The following is a 20,893-nucleotide window of genomic DNA, read 5'->3' as shown; positions in this document are numbered from 1 at the left end:
ATTATATTTTTTTTTATTGTGCTGGAAAAATAATTTCCACGTTCAAGGCTATGGACGTCAAATCCGCTTGATGTCTTCATAATGAAACATTGAAGTTTGGCAAAGACATGCTGCAAAGTTATTTCTTTTCTTATCACAGTAACGGGAGAGTGTGAATGGTATTTGGACGAGACTTTAGTGGTCCATAGGTTTTTAGGTCTCGTTGAGCCAGCGCATGCGCTGCTCCGAGACATTTATTATCAGGGTTTCCAAAGTGCTGCCACAGCAGGCTTTTGTTGGCCTAGCGCTTGCGTTCACGCGCACATGCGCGCAGCCACAATCTGCCTCCCTTCCAGCGCTTCTCGGCTGACCGAGCTTAGCCGTGTATGATTCCCAATGAAGCTCCCGCAGGTGCACATCACCGTCCAGCCTAGCGGAATTATCGCTGCACCCCAATTACTATCCCCGTCAAAATGTACCTTGTTTACTTCTCAGCCGGGCACAATTAGCCTGCAGGCACGCTCAATGAAGCTCCCGCAGCTGCACGTCTCCATTCAATTTAGGGCTTCACTGCCTTTGCGTCTTGTGGGTCATGTTCATTTAAACAAAGCCTAGCGCATTACTTTTTTTTTTTACTTTTTTTTTTTTACATTTGCATTCATTTTGTACACAGACACTCACAGATTCTCACAGACAGTCTCACAGATTCTCACAGACACTCTCACAGATTCTCACAGACACTCAGATTCTCACAGACACTCACAGATTCTCACAGACACTCTCACAGATTCTCACAGACACACAGATTCTCACAGACACTCTCTCACTGACTCTCTCGGACTCTCTCACACACTCTCTCACACACTCTCACACACTCACACTCTCTCGCAGATGCTCTCACAGACACTCTCACGAACACTCTCACACAGACTCTCACACAGACTCTCACACAGACTCTCACACAGACTCTCACACAGACTCTCACACAGACTCTCACACAGACTCTCACACAGACTCTCACACAGACTCTCACAGACACTCACAGACACTCACACACTCTCACACACTCTCACAGAGACTCTCTCACAGACTCTCACAAGCACTCTGACTCTCACAAACTCTCTCACAGACACTGTCTCAGACACTTACACACACTCAAACTCCCTCTCACAGACTCCCTCTCCCACTCTCTCACTGACTCACTCTCCCACTCTCTCTCACTGACTCACTCTCCCACTCTCTCTCACTGACTCACTCTCCCACTCTCTCTAACTGACTCACTCTCCCACTCTCTCTCACTGACTCACACTCCCACTCTCTCTCACTCACTCTCCCACTCTCTCTCACTGACTCACTCTCCCACTGACTCTCTCCCACTGACTCTCTCCCACTGACTCTCTCTCACTGACTCTCTCTCACTGACTCTCTCTCCCACTGACTCTCTCCCACTGACTCTCTCCCACTGACTCTCTCCCACTGACTCTCTCTCACTGACTCACTCTCACTGACTCTCACTGACTCTCTCTCACCGACTCACTCTCACTGACTCTCTCTCACTGACTCTCTCTCACTGACTCTCGCCAAAAGACTGACTCTCGCCAAAAGACTGACTCTCGCCAAAAGACTGACTCTCGCCAAAAGACTGACTCTCGCCAAAAGACTGACTCTCGCCAAAAGACTGACTCTCGCCAAAAGACTGACTCGCGCTAAAAGACTGACTCACTCTCTTTCACTCACTGACTGACTCTTTCTCACTCACTCTCACTGACTGACTCACTCTCACTGACTGACTCACTCTCACTGACTGACTCTCTCACTGACTGACTCACTCTCTCACCGACTCTCACTCTCTCAGTGACTGACTGACTCTCTGACTGACTGACTGACTGACTGACTATCTCACTCTCACTCTCTCTGACTGACTGACCTTCACCCTCCTATTATTTATGCCCCCCATAACAAAAAAAACACAACAAGCAACCATTGGGACAGGCAGATACAAGTTGCCAGCATTGAAAGGACAAAAAAACTAAAGACATCATTTTTAATACTTTTTTAGTATGGTCGTTTAGTTGTACATAATGCTTTTCTGGTCATATCTAAGGTAACAAAAATGCTTCTGACACTTCTTTATTATAACTTTTTAGCATGCTGCAAACTTCTGTACAGCACAGCTTAAAGACATAGGTAAAGTTAATATCTCTGGCTAAACACTTAGAAGTTCCCAAAGTCGAGACCTATTGGCTATTCCAATGCTTGTTTTAAATCTCACCAACAGTGGAAATAGGATTATGCTATCTGCTACCTTTAACAGTACTTTTCCAGGGTGTCCCAGCTCATAGGTGACTGATTCAAAAGGTGGTACTTGTACATGAAATGAGGTGGTATCTTTAGCAACTCTTTTCAGTGAATGCACGAAGTCCAGGGAAGTGGTCAAATAACCTCCTAATGTGATTAAGAATTTAAAATAGTTTCTTTTGGTGTGTGCATTTTTGAATGCTAAAATACATTAAAGTTTTTTTTCAAGAACATGAAAGATTGTTTAATTTCGATAAAATTGTTGGCAAATAGTTTCTTTTTTTCTTTTTAATTTGGCAGTAAAATTAATGTTTGTAATTAATTAAATGTGTGGGCCTGTGAGATTTCATTTGTAATATGATTGTTCACCCTAGATGTGGGAAGCTGAATAACCATTTAGAAGCTGCTATACATGAGGCCATGAGCGAGCTGGACAAAATATCTGGAAGCGTAAGTTTACATTTCTGTGGTAAATGTTTGGTTAATATTTACTGTGTCAGTGCAGAAATCTAAATAAAATAGATATATTCAGCTGCTTCGTATGTGAAAACTGTGTACAGTGTCTCTCCTTGTCTTGTATACGAAGATGACTCAGTACTCCTTGCACAAACAGCTAATGGGCTACAACTGCTCCTGATGTCTTTTACTTCATTTATGTTTGATTTAGACACAATTGTTAATAATTATAAATCATTTACGATGGTTATTGGACTTGAATATATATTAATCCAGGAGTCACGTGATTGGTGGGGTTAAAATTGACAGAGCTCCTTCTTTGGATTATCTGGTGATACCCACTGATAGTGGCACACTTACTTAATATTAGAGCGCAACAATTACAGGGAGTGATTGAAGCAGTTTTTCGCTTCTCAATCAGGCTCAGGGCTATACCACCAAAGGAGCTGTGCCTAAAATATAAAAGTGAATGCATCCCTGAGGATCTTTATGGAGCTGGTGTTTGGATTATTTAAATGTTGATCTTTCTACACATTGCTCCACTTATGTGTCCGATAAACAATCCTAAAAATGCCTTTTGATAGTTGGATTTCTTGAGCTCTTCTCTATTGTATATGCTGCAATAAAACACTAGCCAGATCAAGGGCGTAAGAGAAACAGTTGTAAAAATGCTATTAGAAAGAACCCATGTGTGGAACATAGGATTAACTAAGTGAGACATTTATTGCTCCGTAGTCGACTTGTAAACATTTTTGCAGACATCCTCATTTTATGTTGTAGATGGGCTTCCCAATTAATGTGTGGTACTTGGTGTGCATCCACATTTTAATGCCTTGGTGGCTGCCATGTTATTATTTTTATTTTTATTTTTCTACAACAAATTATATCATTAACCACATACCGATTGCTTGCTTTTCAAACCCCAGTAAAGTCCTTATAAATATTATTCATAAATTGGCTAACAATATTTTTGGGGTCTTGAAATCTGACAAACTGACAAAAAGCTTTTACCACATTTGGGTTGTTTGTATTGTGTAGTGTGCTTTGTACGTGGCATTGGATATGTTTGTTTGGTCTGTGTATTTTGTATGTGATGCTGGGTGTTTTACCTTATGTTGTGTGCTGCATAGCAGTCTGACGTGATTTGAGAGGAGATGGTACATTATAGTATCAAAAGCTTAGAGTGTATTGATACAAGTGGAACAAAATATGTTCGAGGCATATGAGCTGCAAATCACACACTTTGCATTAGATCGTCATCTGGTGTTGGGCTTGGATGCTTGCACCTTATTGTTGTCTTGGAAGAAGTCTTTGTAGTCTCAAGATAGGTGACTCCTCCCTTGGACGATAGTGCATATGGGCATCGACTCCATCCTCAGATTGTTTTTTTCTGCCATTGGGTTCGAATGCAACTTTTGCGCACCTGTTCGAAACTTCGTTTTCAAACTTTTTCGGCACGCAAAACTTTCTCTAACTCTTCCAACATCAAAAATTTTCGACGCGCCTTTCATCGGTTCGATTCCAGTCATCGGCGCGGGCCGCTGGGCCTATCAACGCCGTTAAGGCCTACGGCTCATGAAGAGGATGCCGGTCAAAAAATGCCCCCAGTGTGGAGCGAAGTTCCCACACAGTGACCATCATAAGGTCTGTAACCTGTGCCTCTCAATAGAACACGACGAGTCCAGCTGCCAGGCCTGCGCCTCTTTTCAATCTAAAAAGACTATCCGAGATCGTTGGGCTCAGAGATCAGCTCCGGAACCAGTGGACATCTTCGACGAAGGCCCAGATGTCCTAGAAGAAGATTCCAAAGATCTAGAAATCGTGTCAGAGGCAGAAGATTCAGACGACCCCATCTCTCCTGGTCAGCGAGTGAGTACAACTGCCCCTACCCCACCACCAAAACAGAAGGCATTGGTCAAGCCTTCGCTGCTGGCCCCAGTCGCAACTGAAAACATACTTCAGAGGCCCCGTCTCCAGGCCCGGCTCTGAAGAAGAAAAACAAGCTTTCTGGTAGCTCTGGAACAAGCAAACCACATATAATAGTCCCACCGGTGCCTTCGGTACCGAAACCCATAGAACACTCGGCTCCAAAATCGGCTCCGACTCCCGCCGCTCCAAAAGACAAACCGGGCCCGAAAACCTCAAGGCCCTCTGATAAACCGGCTTCGAACATTTCTAAGCCTAAAGATCCCACCTCGGCTCCAAACCTCAAACCTTCGGAACCGAAAAACAAGCCAAAGGATTCTGCCACACCTCCTAAGGCCAAAGAGCACAAAACTCAGAACCAGCCTCGCTCGGAACCGTAAAAATCGGCACCAAAAGCGGTTATCGAGGCAGAGGAACTTTTTCATCCGGTTCCTGTCAATTCCAAACAGGAAAAGATCTACATTGACCCTAAAACAGGACATGTCACAGCTGTGCCATGCAAGAATAGGAAGTTAGACACAGCACACCCCCTCCAGTGGCTGTGAAGAAGAAGGACTGTGCCTAGTCACCTATGCCCCCTTCTTCTCCTGTCTTTCCTTCTAATCTCCTTCCTCTCCCCAAACCTGTTACACCACCTCTACCTGTAACTTCTCCACCACATACACCACAAAATGATGATGGCCTAGGGGTGGGGGAAGACCCTAATGACCCGTTCACGGATACACACCACCCACAAGACGATTGGGATTACGACGACCCAATAGATCCACCAAACCTCACAAGCCCCCAACCAAACCCAACAAAACTATCTCCACCAGACAACAATATTGATTTTGCACAATTGATCAATAGGGCTGCTGTTTTTCACGGTGTTCACATGCACTCCGACACAACAAAAGGGGAATTCCTTCTAGATACATTTCAACAGTCCCAAACAAATTTACAAATACTACCAATGATTAAAGGGCGTCAATAAACATGCCCCTGAAATATTTAAAGATCCTGTACAAGCCAGGACTCTTAATCCTAGAATCGATAAAAAAAATAAAGACCTGCCCCTGACGACCCTGCGTACATCGAAGGACAGCTGCCTTTGGATTCACTAGTGGTTTCTAATGCTAGGAAGCGCACCAATTCACAAACCTCGGGGGATGCACCACCCCTGGATAGAGAATCCAAGTTCCTAGATGCGTCTGGCAAAAGAGTAGCTATGCAGGTGGCCAATCACTGGCGCATAGCCAACACTCAAACACTGCTGGCTAGATATGATGGGGCCCATTATGACCATACAAAACTCAAGCAAATGACCTAATTCAAGAGGGCAAATTAATAACAAATGCCTCAATTAAATGCGCCCTTGATGCAGCAGACACTGCCTCTAGGTCTATTAATACTAGTGTTCTGCTCAGAAGGCCTGCCTGGCTACGCATTTCAGGCTTTAAGCAAGAGTTCCAGACAACCATTCTAAATCAGCCGTTCAATCAAGAACAACTTTTTGGATCTGCTGTGGACACTGCCCTTAAGAAGATGGAAAAAGACACGGAGACTGCAAAGTCCATTGGAGCGCTAAAGTCCCCGCACACACATGGCTCCTTTCCTCGCTCCTTTTATAGAGGCGCCTCCAAAAACATGGGTACAGATTCCTCATCTTCGTTCAGAAACACCCCTCAAACATCCCCCAACAGAGGATATTTTGGAGGAGGATACAGAGGAAACAACAACAAAGGGAGAGGCCGAGGTAACAATACTCACACCTCCCCTGCTGCTAAACAGTGACTTCCCTCCACTCCCCCCAGACCATTCCACTCCGGTCAGGGGAAGATTATCACAGTTCCTGCTTGTCTGGAACTCCATCACAGCAGACAAGTGGGTAAGACAAATTATCCAATATGGTTACTGCCTGGAACTTCCAGCTATCCCACCTGCGTCCAATGTCCACAGAACATCTTACACTTTAAAACAAGAAGTTCTGTTACTGCTTCAAAAGCTAGCCATAGGGCCAGTCCCCTTACTACATCAGGGAACAGGAGTTTACTCCCTGTATTTCCTAATCCCCTAAAAAGACTGGACTCGAAGGTCAATACTCGACCTCAGACCCCTCAATCTGTATATACACTTGGATCATTTTGACATGATCACTCTCCGACAAGTGCTGCCACTGCTCCAATAAGGAGACTTCCTTGCCACACTAGATCTCAAGGATGCCTACTTCCACATTCCCATACATCCTGCGCACAGGAAGTATCTAAGGTTCGTAGTGGACGGACAACACTATCTGTTCAAAGTCCTTCCATTCGGGGTCACCACCGCACCCAGAGTATTTACCAAGGGCCTAGCAGTGGTAGCAGCTAACTTTAGAATACAACAAATCCATGTCTTCCCATATCTGGACGACTGGCTAATAAAAACCAAGTCATTCAACCAATGTGTTCAACACACTCCTCAAACCATCCAAACACTGCACAACTTGGGATTAACAATCAACTTCACCAATTCGCATCTCCAGCCCTCTCATGTACATCAATATCTAGGGGCCACAATAAACACTGCCACAGCTCTAGCGTATCCCAGTCCAGCCAGGATAGCCAGTATACAAGCTCCCATAACCAAATTTCAAACCCAACACTCTCTCCCAGCCAGAGTGTTCATGCAACTCATAGGCATGATGGCATCTTGCATATTTATTGTACCTTATGCAAGACTTCAAATGCGTCCTGTACAGGAATGTCTAGCACATCAGTGGAATCAGGCTCAAGGACAACTTACAGATCTGGTGTTGGTGACAGCCGCCCACATCGCTCTCTGCAGTGGTGGAACACAATGAACTTATCCAAGGGGGGGCTGTTCCTCAAGCCTGTTCCACAGATAGTTCTAACAGACGCATCACTCACAGGATGGGGAGCCCATCTCCTTAATCACACGATTTAAGGCAAATGGACCACTCAACAGAAAGTGCTCCATATCAATCATCTGCAACTACTAGCAATATTCCTAGCACTCAAATCATTCTAACTCCATGTACAGAACAAGGCTGTCCTCATCCGAACGGACAACATGACAGCCATGTATTACATACAAAAACAAGGAGGCACACATTCTCTGCAGCTGTTCCAGCTTGCACAGAATATTTGGAGATGGGCCATCCCACAAAACATATACCTGCTGGCAGAACACCTTCCAGGAGTTCACAATCAGATTGCGGATCTGTTGAGTCGACAGACACAACAGATTCACGAATGGAGAATATTTGGAGATAGGCCATCCCACAAAACATATACCTGCTGGCAGAACACCTTCCAGGAGTTCACAATCAGATTGCGGATCTGTTGAGTCGACAGACACAACAGATTCACGAATGGGAGCTACATCCACAAGTTCTTCGACCATTCTTCCAAATATGGGGCCAGCCAGACCTAGATCTGTTTGCCACACATGAAAACGCAAAATGCCCAACCTTGGCCTCCAGGTTTCCACACCTGCTGTCCAAGGGCAATGCAGTATGGATAAACTGGTCAGGCAGATTTGCGTGCGCTTTTCCGCCACTCCCACTGATTCCACTATTGGTACACAAGCTCCGACAACAGTCTCTCAAAATGATCCTAGTGGCTCCCACATGGGCACGCCAACCGTGGTTCACAACACTGTTGGAACTCTCACTAGTCCCACACCAAAAACGACACCTCTCCCCATCACTACTAACGCAGAACCATGGAAACATAAGACACCCCGATCCAACTCAGTTGAATCTGGCGATCTGGCTCCTGAAGTCCTAGAGTTCGGTTACCTTAACCTTCCACCAGACAGTATGAACATCATTAAAGAAGCCAGGCGCCCTACCACTAGAGCTTGCTATGCGGCAAAATGGAAAATATTTACCATTTACTGCACTAACAATAATATCGATCCCCTGGATGCGTCCATCCAAAACATCATTTGCTACTTACTACATTTGCAAAGATGTAATTTAGCATACTCATCCATACGTCTACGTTTAGCAGCACTTGTCGCTTACTTACAAAACCGACAACACTTGTCACTTTTTATAGTCCCAGCAATTAAAGCCTTCATGGAGGGCCTTAAAAGAATCATTCCTCCCAGAATACCACCCTCTCCGGTATGGAATCTCAACATTGTACTTTAGGCTCATGGGACCCCCATTTGAACCTCTACTTAAATGTGAACTTCAGTTCCTCACATGCAAAGTAGCTTTCCTTATTGCAATCACCGCTCTCAGAAGAGTAAGTGAGATCCAGGTTTTAACCATACAGGAACCTTTCTTACAAATACATCGTAACAAAGTGGTTCTCAGAACAAATCCAAAATTCCTTCCTAAAGTCATCTCTGCATTCCATCTTAACCAATCGGTGGAGTTACCGGTATTTTTTCAAAATCCATACTCCGTAGCAGAGAGAGCTCTTTACACGCCAGACTTCAAAAGAGCACTATTTTATTACATTGACAGGACTAAATCCTTTAGAAAGACAAAACAATTGTTCGTAGCTTTCTTACCACCTCATAAAGGTAATCCCATCTCCAAGGCTGGAATTGCAAGGTGGATTGTTAAATGTATCCAAATATGCTACCAAAAGGCTAAACGCACATTAACAATTCCCCCTAGAGCACATTCAACCCGCAAACTAGGGGCTTCCATGACATTCTGAGGGAACATTCCCCTAGAAGACATCTATAAGGCAGCCACATGGTCTACAACACACACCTTCACTAAACACTATTGTGTTGACGTGCATGCCAAATAACAAGCTTCCGTAGGCCAAGCTGTTCTTAAAACACTCTTCAAACTACTGCAACCGATACAGGTGACCACCGCTAGGGGAGACACTGCTGTACAGTGTAGGAGAGTAGGGTCTGCAATCCTATGATCACCCAGATTTTTGCTTTTTTTGCTGCACTGGTTTACGACTTTCCCTGGCTGTGGGCCTGCTAATCAGACCCACAGCCTAGCTGTTCTCTCTATCCAAATTGTACTCAGGTACTGAATTGGCACTGGGCCCTCTCCAAGTCCCTGTACCCAGGGCTGAGGTGCACCCAGAAGTCTCCCAGGGGCTGAAGCATGTATTATGCCACCCCTGGATTGACTAACTAAAACTGACACAACTGGCTGCACGACAGCTGGGGCAAGGTGGTGTACTCACCCTTTGCTTTAGATATAGTATACCTATATCTAACCCTAAAATGGACACACAGATCTCCTATCAGTCACTCCTATGGCAGGCCTTAACAATCCTGAAGGCAGAGTGCTTGGAATCGTGTGAGATGGTGCTCTGGCATGAGCTGAGCCTGTCTGCGGCTTTCGGGACCCATCCCTTAGCCGTTTCCATGATATCGCATACCATATACTCTTAAGTGCATTATAATCCTCGCGGTTAAATGCCAACTCTGGTATCGCTTTATCAAAACATGTCGAGTAAGGTGTCATACGAATTGGAATACTAACCCCTCGCCAATTCTGGCGACGGGGTTAGCATTCCACCCTTCTAGAGGGACACGACATGCCTGTAACCTATAACCCGGTTAAAAGTCAGACAGAGCCTTAGCATCCACAAAATGGATGCTGCCACCGAGACACAAGTCTGCCCTCCTGCTGCTGGGAGTCCTCCCAGAGCAGGAGATAAGGACAAAGGGTTTCCTGCCAGGGGCGGTGCCAGCACCGTCCCAGACAGGGTTTTGTGTATTGTAGGTAGGCAGGGCTTTAGAGGAAGGTGACTGCACGTGGCACCCCGGTGCTCACTGTGCATAGGCTGGCTGGAACCAGTTCCAGGGTCACTCCAGACCCTGGGCTGGGGAAAAGCCCGCCAAGGAAGTGGGTGTAACCACCCCCCTCCTAGTCCCACCCATAGGGCAGGACTTAGTCGCGTGCCAGCCCCTTTTTACAGGATAAAGGTAGAGACTGGCCCCCTTCCAAATCAGATCATCTTTGAATCCTGAAACTACTTTCTGCGAAAGGAACTCAAGACTTCTTCCTAAGATTTCTCCCTTGTGACTAAGGAGTAGTCACCCTGCATCCGCAGGCACCATCTAAGAACACTGCGGTCTGCTGTAAGTCCTTCCTCCGGAATCCGACTGCCCAGCTCGACGAGAACCGGCTTCCCTGGCACCTCTGACCTCTACCCACCTCTACAGCCCAGCTGAGAACCGTGGGTGCGACGAGACCTCAAGGGACCGGCCATCTGCAAGACTGCACGACTTCTTCCCAGCAAGCCCGCCGAGTAATCTACTGGTGAGTGCTTTGGGGTCCGAGAAGCCCCGACTCTGAGCAGCTCCAGCTCCGAAGTGCAGCCCCCCAGCATCTCCACGATCTGCGTGGGGCCCTTCTGCTTTCCGCTGCTCACCGCGTTGTTTGGCTACTAGCCCGTTGGCTTGTGGCCTTCCTGACGACGCCCGACGACATTTCTGCTGCTGGTCTGGTTGCTCCAGACTGGCCCTTGCTCCCTCCCAGAAGAGGAGCACCCCGGACCCTCCTGGTCCACTCAAGACGCCATTTTGAGTCCACCGCGTGGGCTTGAATTAGCCAAGGCTTGTTGCCCAATCCTGGGTAACTTCGACGCCAACGACTTCATCCTCCGTGGGACAGCTCGCACCTCCATCCTGGTCGCCGACAACGCCTCCTGGTCCGAGAGACTGCAGAGCCCAGCAGCGCCCACTCACCTGACTGCGGTGACTTCGCCCGGTGCCATCCTGGTGCCCACTTAATCACTGGCTAGTGATTCAAGAACTTGGTCCCCTCTGCTTTCAGGTTTCTTCTTCCTTGATCCAGGCTTGGATCCATCGAACTTTCCTTCACTGGTCGCCTGCCAGCAACTTCTTCCTTCCAGGCTCCTGGTCCGGCAACGAGATCCCCGACGTCTTTTCAGACCTATGCAGCTGCAGCCCCTGGGCTAGGTAACTTCGGCACTTCGGTGTCCCAGCATAGCCTCACTATCCTAGGGTCAGGATCCACTGTTGTTTTCTTCCTACCAGGTCGGGTTCGCCCGTGAACACTAACTTTGCCTTTACTAGCCTCCATAGACTTTGTCCCGCATCCCGCGTGAGAGTGCACACTCTGCACCCGAGTCCCCTGGGCCTCCTAGTAGTAATCTAACGATTCCCTAGTCCAGTCCTAGCGATTCCAAAGCCTATTAGAACTGTTACTTACCTGCTAGTAATTCGCATTCCACTTTTAGTGTATATGGTTTTTCGTGCCCCTCGGGCATTTGTGTAACGTGCTAACTTAAAAGTATTTTCGTAAGAGTTTTGTTGTGTGCTTAGCACCCTGTCCTCATAAAGAGTACAGGGTTGTCGTGATTCTAATAAATACCTTGTTTATTTTCATAACACTTGTGTGGTGTCCTTTCACTGGGTGTTCAAGGGGTAATGTGATGGTAAAACAGCTGGCTTAACACGCCCTCTAGAGTCTTAGCCTTAGACTGCTCGTATCCATGCTACTAGGATAGCTGGTCTATAAGGTTGACTTACAACCAATCATCAATAAGGGTTGTTTGGACTGATATATAGTGATCACTAGAATAGTGAGCACTGCACATCAGGCCAACTTCTCACATTGGTGAGCAGCGGTTGGGATTTGAGCTTGCTGTTGTTTTACCACACATGCCCTAAGAATATCTTGTGAAAGATCACATAAGTACTAAAGGTACATATAACTTAGCTTAGAATACTCTGAGTTCTACTGAACCAGCTGTTGTAGCTCCTAGGGCCTAGCACACCCTAAACTACAACTCTAGCAAGGGATCAGTAGGCAAACATATAGTGTAGGTAAATGCACCACTTACACCTCACTAGAAAAGCATGTCGACTCAGGGGGACTCTACTGAGACTCCCCTGGTCAGTGTTGACCCTCCACAGGTCACTTCAAGATATGCAGCTCTCAATTTTCAGGAGATGAGGCAACTCTGTGTCTCCAGGAAACTGAAGCAGGGGTCTAACCCCACCCTTCCCTTTCTGATAGGTCTCTTAGAGACATATGATGCCAGAAAGCTCTCTCAGTTACATGAGAGCATGCCAGCCTTAGAGGGAACCTCTGGGGATCCAGACCTCCCCAACACTGATTCAGCAGTTGAGGAGGAGGATGAGGAGGTACTCTCTGGGGATGAGGTAGACAAGGGTCTTGAGGTAGTCAGAAGGCTAACTAGGACCAACTTAGACTTACTTGGGCTAGGATCTGGGGGCCCCCCAGTACTAACCCGAAGTGGGCCTAACCTTGGAGTTAGGAGAGATAGATCTCTTTCTAGGGACTCCAATAGATCTCTGCACTCTAATGCCTCTTCTCAGGGGAGAAGGAATCCTCCACAGAGGAGGTTTACTTCCCCTCAGAGAAAGGAGCATGAAGCTAGGATGAGACAAGCTGAACTGAGGATTGAAAGGGAAGAAATTGCCCTGGCCAAAGAGAAGCTTGCCCTGGCAAGAGAGCAGCAGATGAGTGGGCTAGCTCCCACTGGTGGCAGCAATCTCCCAAGAGATAGAGAGAAGGGTTTAGATACTAAACACCTGACTAAAATAGTGCCCCCCTTTAAGCAAGGGGATGACATCCAGAAATGGATGGCTGCTCTGGAGAGGGCCTGCACTGTGCAGAACATTCCCCAGAGTCAGTGGGCAGCTATACTGTGGCTCTCCTTTGATGGTAAAGGTAGAGATAAGCTCCTCACTACAAGAGTGGAGGATGCTAACAATTACCAGGTCCTGAAGAATACACTGGTTGATGGGTTTGGTTTAACCACTGAGCAGTACAGGTTGCTGTTCAGAGACACCCAGAAAACTCAGTCTCAGGACTGGTCTGATTTTGTGGATTGTGCCACTAAGGCTTTGGAGGGCTGGTTGCTGGGTAGCAAGGTTACAGATTACACAGGATTGTATAATCTAATGATGAGAGAACAAATTTTGAACAATTGTCAGAACCAGTTGCTGCACCAGCACCTTGTTGATTCAGATCTGACCTCTCCCCAAGAATTGGGAAAGAAGGCAGACAAATGGGTCAGGACAAGGATCAAGCAGAACCAGAACCAGAACCAGGGTGGTCAGAAGAAAGCAGACCAGAAGGGTAATGTCAAGAATGAGCAAAATGACCAGAAGTCTTCACCAGGTCCCCAACAAACCAAAGAGGGTGGGGGTCAGGCTTCCCAGAAGAAGAAGGCTCAAGAAGGCCAGTCCAAAAGGTGGTGCCAGTACTGCAAAAGTAAATCTCACTGGTTTAGTGAGTGCACCAAAAGAGGAGGAGGACAAACTCCTACCACTACAGCTCCTAAAGCAACTGCACCCCCTAGTACAGTCAGTAGTGGTAGTGTCACTCCCAAGGCATTAGTTGGGTTAACCTTGGGTACTGAGGGGTCTGACAACTTAGTTGGCACACTCACTCAGGCTGTCCTTGTCTGTACAGGGGATGTGGATATGTCCCCTGAAATAAGTCCCAATACTTTGGGCAAATACAGGCAGACACCTTTGATTAATGGCAAAATGGCTCAGGCCTATAGGGACACTTGTGCCAGTGTCACCATGGTGACACCTAACTTTGTGGACCCTGGACAGATCATGCCAGGTACTGATTTCCTGGTGACCAATGCCAGCAATGTCACTACTAGTCATAGTGTGGCAATTGTAGCTTTCTCCTGGGGTGGAGTGAAGGGACAAAAGAAAGTTGTAGTCAGTTCAGACCTCCCAGTTGATTGTTTGTTGGGCAATGATTTGGAGTCATCACAATGGTCAGAAGTGGAGCAGAGGACTCACATGGAGATGTTAGGCTTGCCAGCACATGTGCTTGCTGTGACTAGGTCACAGGCCAGAAGATGCCCCACTGAACAGGTGCTGGATCCTGAAATTATGGACCAGACACCTCCCAAGAAGAAGAGCAGTAAGGGTAAGGCTTTGCCTTCCCCCTTGCCCCAGGTTGAGGATCAAGTCTCTGAGGAGGCTGATCTAGAAGAGCTGAGGGAAACTGAGCCTAAAGAGCTCGAACTTGATCAAGTTGAGTTTCTGGGCTCAGGGGGACCCTCCAGAGCAGACCTGGGGAAGGAACAGTTGAGCTGCCCTTCCCTTGAACCCCTCAGACAGCAGGCTGCTGCTGAGGCTGCAGGGAATGCCACAGGTGCCCACAGGGTATACTGGGAAGATGGACTCCTGTACTCTGAGTCAAGAGACCCCAAGCCTGGTGCAACCAGGAGGCTGGTCATCCCCTTGTCTCTGAGAGGTTTCCTTCTCACCTTGGCCCATGAGATTCCCCTTGCAGGTCATTTAGGTCAGACAAAGACTTGGGACAGGCTTGTCTCACACTTTCACTGGCCCCATATGAATGAGAATACCAAGGAGTTTTGTCGCTCCTGTGTCACTTGCCAAGCCAGTGGTAAGTCAGGTGGCACAACAAAGGCCCCCCTTATACCACTACCTGTGGTGGGGGTTCCCTTTGAAAGAGTGGGGATTGACATTGTTGGTCCAATGGAACCCCAGACAGCATCAGGACACAAGTTTATACTGGTGGTGGTGGACCATGCCACCAGGTATCCTGAGGCTATTCCCCTTAGGACCACTACAGCCCCTGTAGTGGCAAGAGCCCTAGTTGGAGTGTTCTCCAGAGTGGGTTTCCCTAAGGAGGTCGTTTCTGACAGAGGTACAAACTTCATGTCAGGATATCTGACTGCCATGTGGAAAGAGTGTGGTGTGAACTACAAGTTCACCACACCCTATCATCCACAATGCAATGGGCTTGTTGAGAGATTCAACAGGACCCTGAAAGGGATGATTCATGGACTACCTGAACCTCTTAGGAGAAGATGGGATGTCCTGATCCCCTGCCTCTTGTTTGCTTACAGAGAGGTCCCACAGAAGGGGGTTGGCTACAGCCCTTTTGAGCTTCTGTATGGGCATCCTGTAAGGGGACCCCTGTGTTTGGTGAAGGAAGGATGGGAGAGACCTCTCAAAAAGCCTGCAACCAACATAGTGGACTATGTACTTGGTCTCCGCTCCAGGATGGCTGAGTATATGGAAAAGGCATCTAAAAACCTTGAGGCCAGCCAGGAACTTCAAAAAGCTTGGCATGACCAAAAGGCTGTACTGACTGTGTACCAGCCAGGACAGAAGGTGTGGGTGCTGGAGCCAGTGGCCCCAGCAGCTCTGAAAGACAAATGGTCTGGGCCCCACACCATCATTGAGCAAAAGGGAGAGGTTACCTACTTGGTGGACCTTGGAACTCCCAGGAGCCCTCTCAGAGTGCTCCATGTTAACAGGCTCAAAGCATATGTTGACAGGAAGGACATGAGCTTGCTCATGGCCACAGATGAGGGACAGGAGGAAGAGAGTGACCCTCTCCCAGACCTGCTCACTCAGAATCCTGATGATGGGTCAGTTGATGGTGTTGTCTTTTGTGGCAGCCTCACTGAACATCAGCAACAGGATTGCAGGCAAGTTCTGCAATCCTTTCGACATATGTTCTCTCTGACACCCAGCCAAACTGATTGGTGTACCCATGATGTTGACACTGGAGACAGTCTGCCTGTCAAGAGTAAAATCTACAGACAGCCTGATCATGTTAGAGACTGCATAAAAACTGAAGTGCAGAAAATGTTGGAACTGGGAGTCATTGAGCCCTCAGATAGCCCTTGGGCTAGCCCAGTAGTTCTAGTGCCAAAGCCTCACACCCAGGGTGGTAAGAGAGAGATGAGGTTTTGCGTAGACTACAGAGGCCTCAATGCAGTCACTAAGACTGATGCCCACCCAATACCAAGAGCAGATGAGCTTATAGATAGATTGGCTTCTGCCAACTTCTTAAGCACATTTGATTTGACAGCTGGGTATTGGCAAATCAGGCTAGCTGAGGAAGCCAAACCTAAGACAGCATTTTCTACCCCTGGAGGGCATTATCAATTTGTGGTAATGCCCTTTGGACTGAAAAATGCACCTGCCACCTTCCAAAGGTTGGTGAATCAAGTCCTCACTGGGCTGGATGACTTCTGTGCAGCTTATCTTGACGATATTGCTGTCTTTAGCTCCACCTGGGAGGATCACCTGGTCCACCTGAGGAAAGTGTTAGAGGCCCTGCAAAAGGCAGGCCTCACTATCAAGGCCACCAAGTGCCAGATAGGGCAGTCACAGGTTGTATACCTGGGCCACCTTGTAGGTGGAGGCCAGGTTCAGCCACTGGAGAGTAAGATACAGGCCATCAAGGACTGGACTCCCCCAATCACCCAGACTCAGGTTCGAGCTTTCTTGGGCCTGACTGGGTACTATAGGAAGTTTGTCAGAAATTATGGGTCCATAGTGACCCCCCTTAATGACCTGACAAGCAAGAAGATGCCAAAGAAAGTTCAGTGGACAGCAAGCTGTCAGAAAGCATTCAATGACCTAAAGCAGGCCATGTGCACAGCACCTATCCTCAAGAGTCCAGATTACTCCAAGCCATTCATTGTCCAAACAGATGCTTCTGAGTTGGGTGTGGGAGCTGTTCTGTCTCAACTGAATTTTGATGGTAATGATCAGCCTATTGCTTTCATTAGTAGGAGGCTGACACCCAGAGAGAAAAATTGGTCAGCTATTGAGAGGGAGGCCTTTGCTGTGGTCTGGGCCCTGAAGAAGCTGAGGGCCTACTTGTTTGGCACTCACTTCACCATTCAGACAGACCATAAGCCCCTCTTGTGGCTAAATCAGATGAAGGGTGAAAACCCCAAACTGCTTAGGTGGTCCATTTCCCTACAGGGGATGGATTTTACAGTGGAGCATAGACCTGGGACTGATCACAGCAATGCTGATGGGCTCTCCAGGTATTTCCACTTAGAGCAAGAAGACTCACCTGGTCAAGGTTAGTTTATTGTCCCAAAGTTTGGGGGGGGGTCATGTAGGAGAGTAGGGTCTGCAATCCTATGATCACCCAGATTTTTGCTTTTTTTGCTGCACTGGTTTACGACTTTCCCTGGCTGTGGGCCTGCTAATCAGACCCACAGCCTAGCTGTTCTCTCTATCCAAATTGTACTCAGGTACTGAATTGGCACTGGGCCCTCTCCAAGTCCCTGTACCCAGGGCTGAGGTGCACCCAGAAGTCTCCCAGGGGCTGAAGCATGTATTATGCCACCCCTGGATTGACTAACTAAAACTGACACAACTGGCTGCACGACAGCTGGGGCAAGGTGGTGTACTCACCCTTTGCTTTAGATATAGTATACCTATATCTAACCCTAAAATGGACACACAGATCTCCTATCAGTCACTCCTATGGCAGGCCTTAACAATCCTGAAGGCAGAGTGCTTGGAATCGTGTGAGATGGTGCTCTGGCATGAGCTGAGCCTGTCTGCGGCTTTCGGGACCCATCCCTTAGCCGTTTCCATGATATCGCATACCATATACTCTTAAGTGCATTATAATCCTCGCGGTTAAATGCCAACTCTGGTATCGCTTTATCAAAACATGTCGAGTAAGGTGTCATACGAATTGGAATACTAACCCCTCGCCAATTCTGGCGACGGGGTTAGCATTCCACCCTTCTAGAGGGACACGACATGCCTGTAACCTATAACCCGGTTAAAAGTCAGACAGAGCCTTAGCATCCACAAAATGGATGCTGCCACCGAGACACAAGTCTGCCCTCCTGCTGCTGGGAGTCCTCCCAGAGCAGGAGATAAGGACAAAGGGTTTCCTGCCAGGGGCGGTGCCAGCACCGTCCCAGACAGGGTTTTGTGTATTGTAGGTAGGCAGGGCTTTAGAGGAAGGTGACTGCACGTGGCACCCCGGTGCTCACTGTGCATAGGCTGGCTGGAACCAGTTCCAGGGTCACTCCAGACCCTGGGCTGGGGAAAAGCCCGCCAAGGAAGTGGGTGTAACCACCCCCCTCCTAGTCCCACCCATAGGGCAGGACTTAGTCGCGTGCCAGCCCCTTTTTACAGGATAAAGGTAGAGACTGGCCCCCTTCCAAATCAGATCATCTTTGAATCCTGAAACTACTTTCTGCGAAAGGAACTCAAGACTTCTTCCTAAGATTTCTCCCTTGTGACTAAGGAGTAGTCACCCTGCATCCGCAGGCACCATCTAAGAACACTGCGGTCTGCTGTAAGTCCTTCCTCCGGAATCCGACTGCCCAGCTCGACGAGAACCGGCTTCCCTGGCACCTCTGACCTCTACCCACCTCTACAGCCCAGCTGAGAACCGTGGGTGCGACGAGACCTCAAGGGACCGGCCATCTGCAAGACTGCACGACTTCTTCCCAGCAAGCCCGCCGAGTAATCTACTGGTGAGTGCTTTGGGGTCCGAGAAGCCCCGACTCTGAGCAGCTCCAGCTCCGAAGTGCAGCCCCCCAGCATCTCCACGATCTGCGTGGGGCCCTTCTGCTTTCCGCTGCTCACCGCGTTGTTTGGCTACTAGCCCGTTGGCTTGTGGCCTTCCTGACGACGCCCGACGACATTTCTGCTGCTGGTCTGGTTGCTCCAGACTGGCCCTTGCTCCCTCCCAGAAGAGGAGCACCCCGGACCCTCCTGGTCCACTCAAGACGCCATTTTGAGTCCACCGCGTGGGCTTGAATTAGCCAAGGCTTGTTGCCCAATCCTGGGTAACTTCGACGCCAACGACTTCATCCTCCGTGGGACAGCTCGCACCTCCATCCTGGTCGCCGACAACGCCTCCTGGTCCGAGAGACTGCAGAGCCCAGCAGCGCCCACTCACCTGACTGCGGTGACTTCGCCCGGTGCCATCCTGGTGCCCACTTAATCACTGGCTAGTGATTCAAGAACTTGGTCCCCTCTGCTTTCAGGTTTCTTCTTCCTTGATCCAGGCTTGGATCCATCGAACTTTCCTTCACTGGTCGCCTGCCAGCAACTTCTTCCTTCCAGGCTCCTGGTCCGGCAACGAGATCCCCGACGTCTTTTCAGACCTATGCAGCTGCAGCCCCTGGGCTAGGTAACTTCGGCACTTCGGTGTCCCAGCATAGCCTCACTATCCTAGGGTCAGGATCCACTGTCGTTTTCTTCCTACCAGGTCGGGTTCGCCCGTGAACACTAACTTTGCCTTTACTAGCCTCCATAGACTTTGTCCCGCATCCCGCGTGAGAGTGCACACTCTGCACCCGAGTCCCCTGGGCCTCCTAGTAGTAATCTAACGATTCCCTAGTCCAGTCCTAGCGATTCCAAAGCCTATTAGAACTGTTACTTACCTGCTAGTAATTCGCATTCCACTTTTAGTGTATATGGTTTTTCGTGCCCCTCGGGCATTTGTGTAACGTGCTAACTTAAAAGTATTTTCGTAAGAGTTTTGTTGTGTGCTTAGCACCCTGTCCTCATAAAGAGTACAGGGTTGTCGTGATTCTAATAAATACCTTGTTTATTTTCATAACACTTGTGTGGTGTCCTTTCACTGGGTGTTCAAGGGGTAATGTGATGGTAAAACAGCTGGCTTAACACGCCCTCTAGAGTCTTAGCCTTAGACTGCTCGTATCCATGCTACTAGGATAGCTGGTCTATAAGGTTGACTTACAACCAATCATCAATAAGGGTTGTTTGGACTGATATATAGTGATCACTAGAATAGTGAGCACTGCACATCAGGCCAACTTCTCACATACAGTCTATGCAAAGTGTGCGATCTACAGCTCATATGCCTGTATGTGGCACGTAGAGCTGCAGGTCCACACACGCCCACCCACCTCCCCGGGACCTGTATCTGTTCCAGTACTATCTTATTTAGATATACACACATGGACATATTTTTCTTTTCTACTAACTCCATAATTTCCCATCATGGCGAAAAACAATCTGAGGATGGAGTCGATGCCCATGCGCACTATTGTCCAAGGGAGGAGTCCCCTATCTCGTGACTACAAAGACTTCTTCCAAGACAACAACAAGGTGCAAGCATCCGAGCCCAACACCAGATGGCGATCTAATGCAAAGTGTGTGGATCTGCAGCTCTACATGCCAAGAACAGATGCATACTGGTAAGTAGCATTTTCCTTCCCGCCTGTCACTAAGAAGAGCCTAACTCATATGGGGCTGAAGGATAAAGAAAGGGGGTACAGCCATATGAGGAGTTCAAGGAAACTTGGGTGTGGGGACTAAAGGATCCAATCTCCTTTTGTTCTGAGACTATAATGAAACGGGTTGTGCTTAGTTACAAAACTGTGTTGTCACTGTTGTATTCTAGTTTAGTGTTCCAGCATGAATTTATTTCAGATTTGCTTTTTATGCATTATTCTGCCAATTTTTAGTATAGACACCAATATTGAAGATAGTCTGTTTTGCCCAATGAAAGCATTTA

General features: G+C 47.9%; 1 protein-coding gene across 2 annotated transcripts in view; it reads left to right on the top strand.

Annotated features, from left to right (window-relative positions):
- MBD5 (methyl-CpG binding domain protein 5) overlaps positions 1–20,893 on the top strand; it is a 501,160-nt gene that overhangs the window by 436,983 nt on the left and 43,284 nt on the right. For both annotated transcript variants that reach the window (XM_078681764.1, XM_078681763.1), the window contains exon 10: positions 2,652–2,727. In XM_078681764.1, coding sequence (XP_078537890.1) covers positions 2,652–2,727 — 76 coding nt within the window. The remainder of the gene's footprint in view (positions 1–2,651; positions 2,728–20,893) is intronic.

This window comes from Lissotriton helveticus, chromosome 3_1 (assembly GCF_964261635.1).
Source record: "Lissotriton helveticus chromosome 3_1, aLisHel1.1, whole genome shotgun sequence".
In the NCBI taxonomy this organism is placed as follows: Eukaryota; Metazoa; Chordata; class Amphibia; order Caudata; family Salamandridae; genus Lissotriton; species Lissotriton helveticus.
Note: the sequence above shows the minus strand (reverse complement) of the source record. Positions and strands in the feature narration are given on the sequence as shown.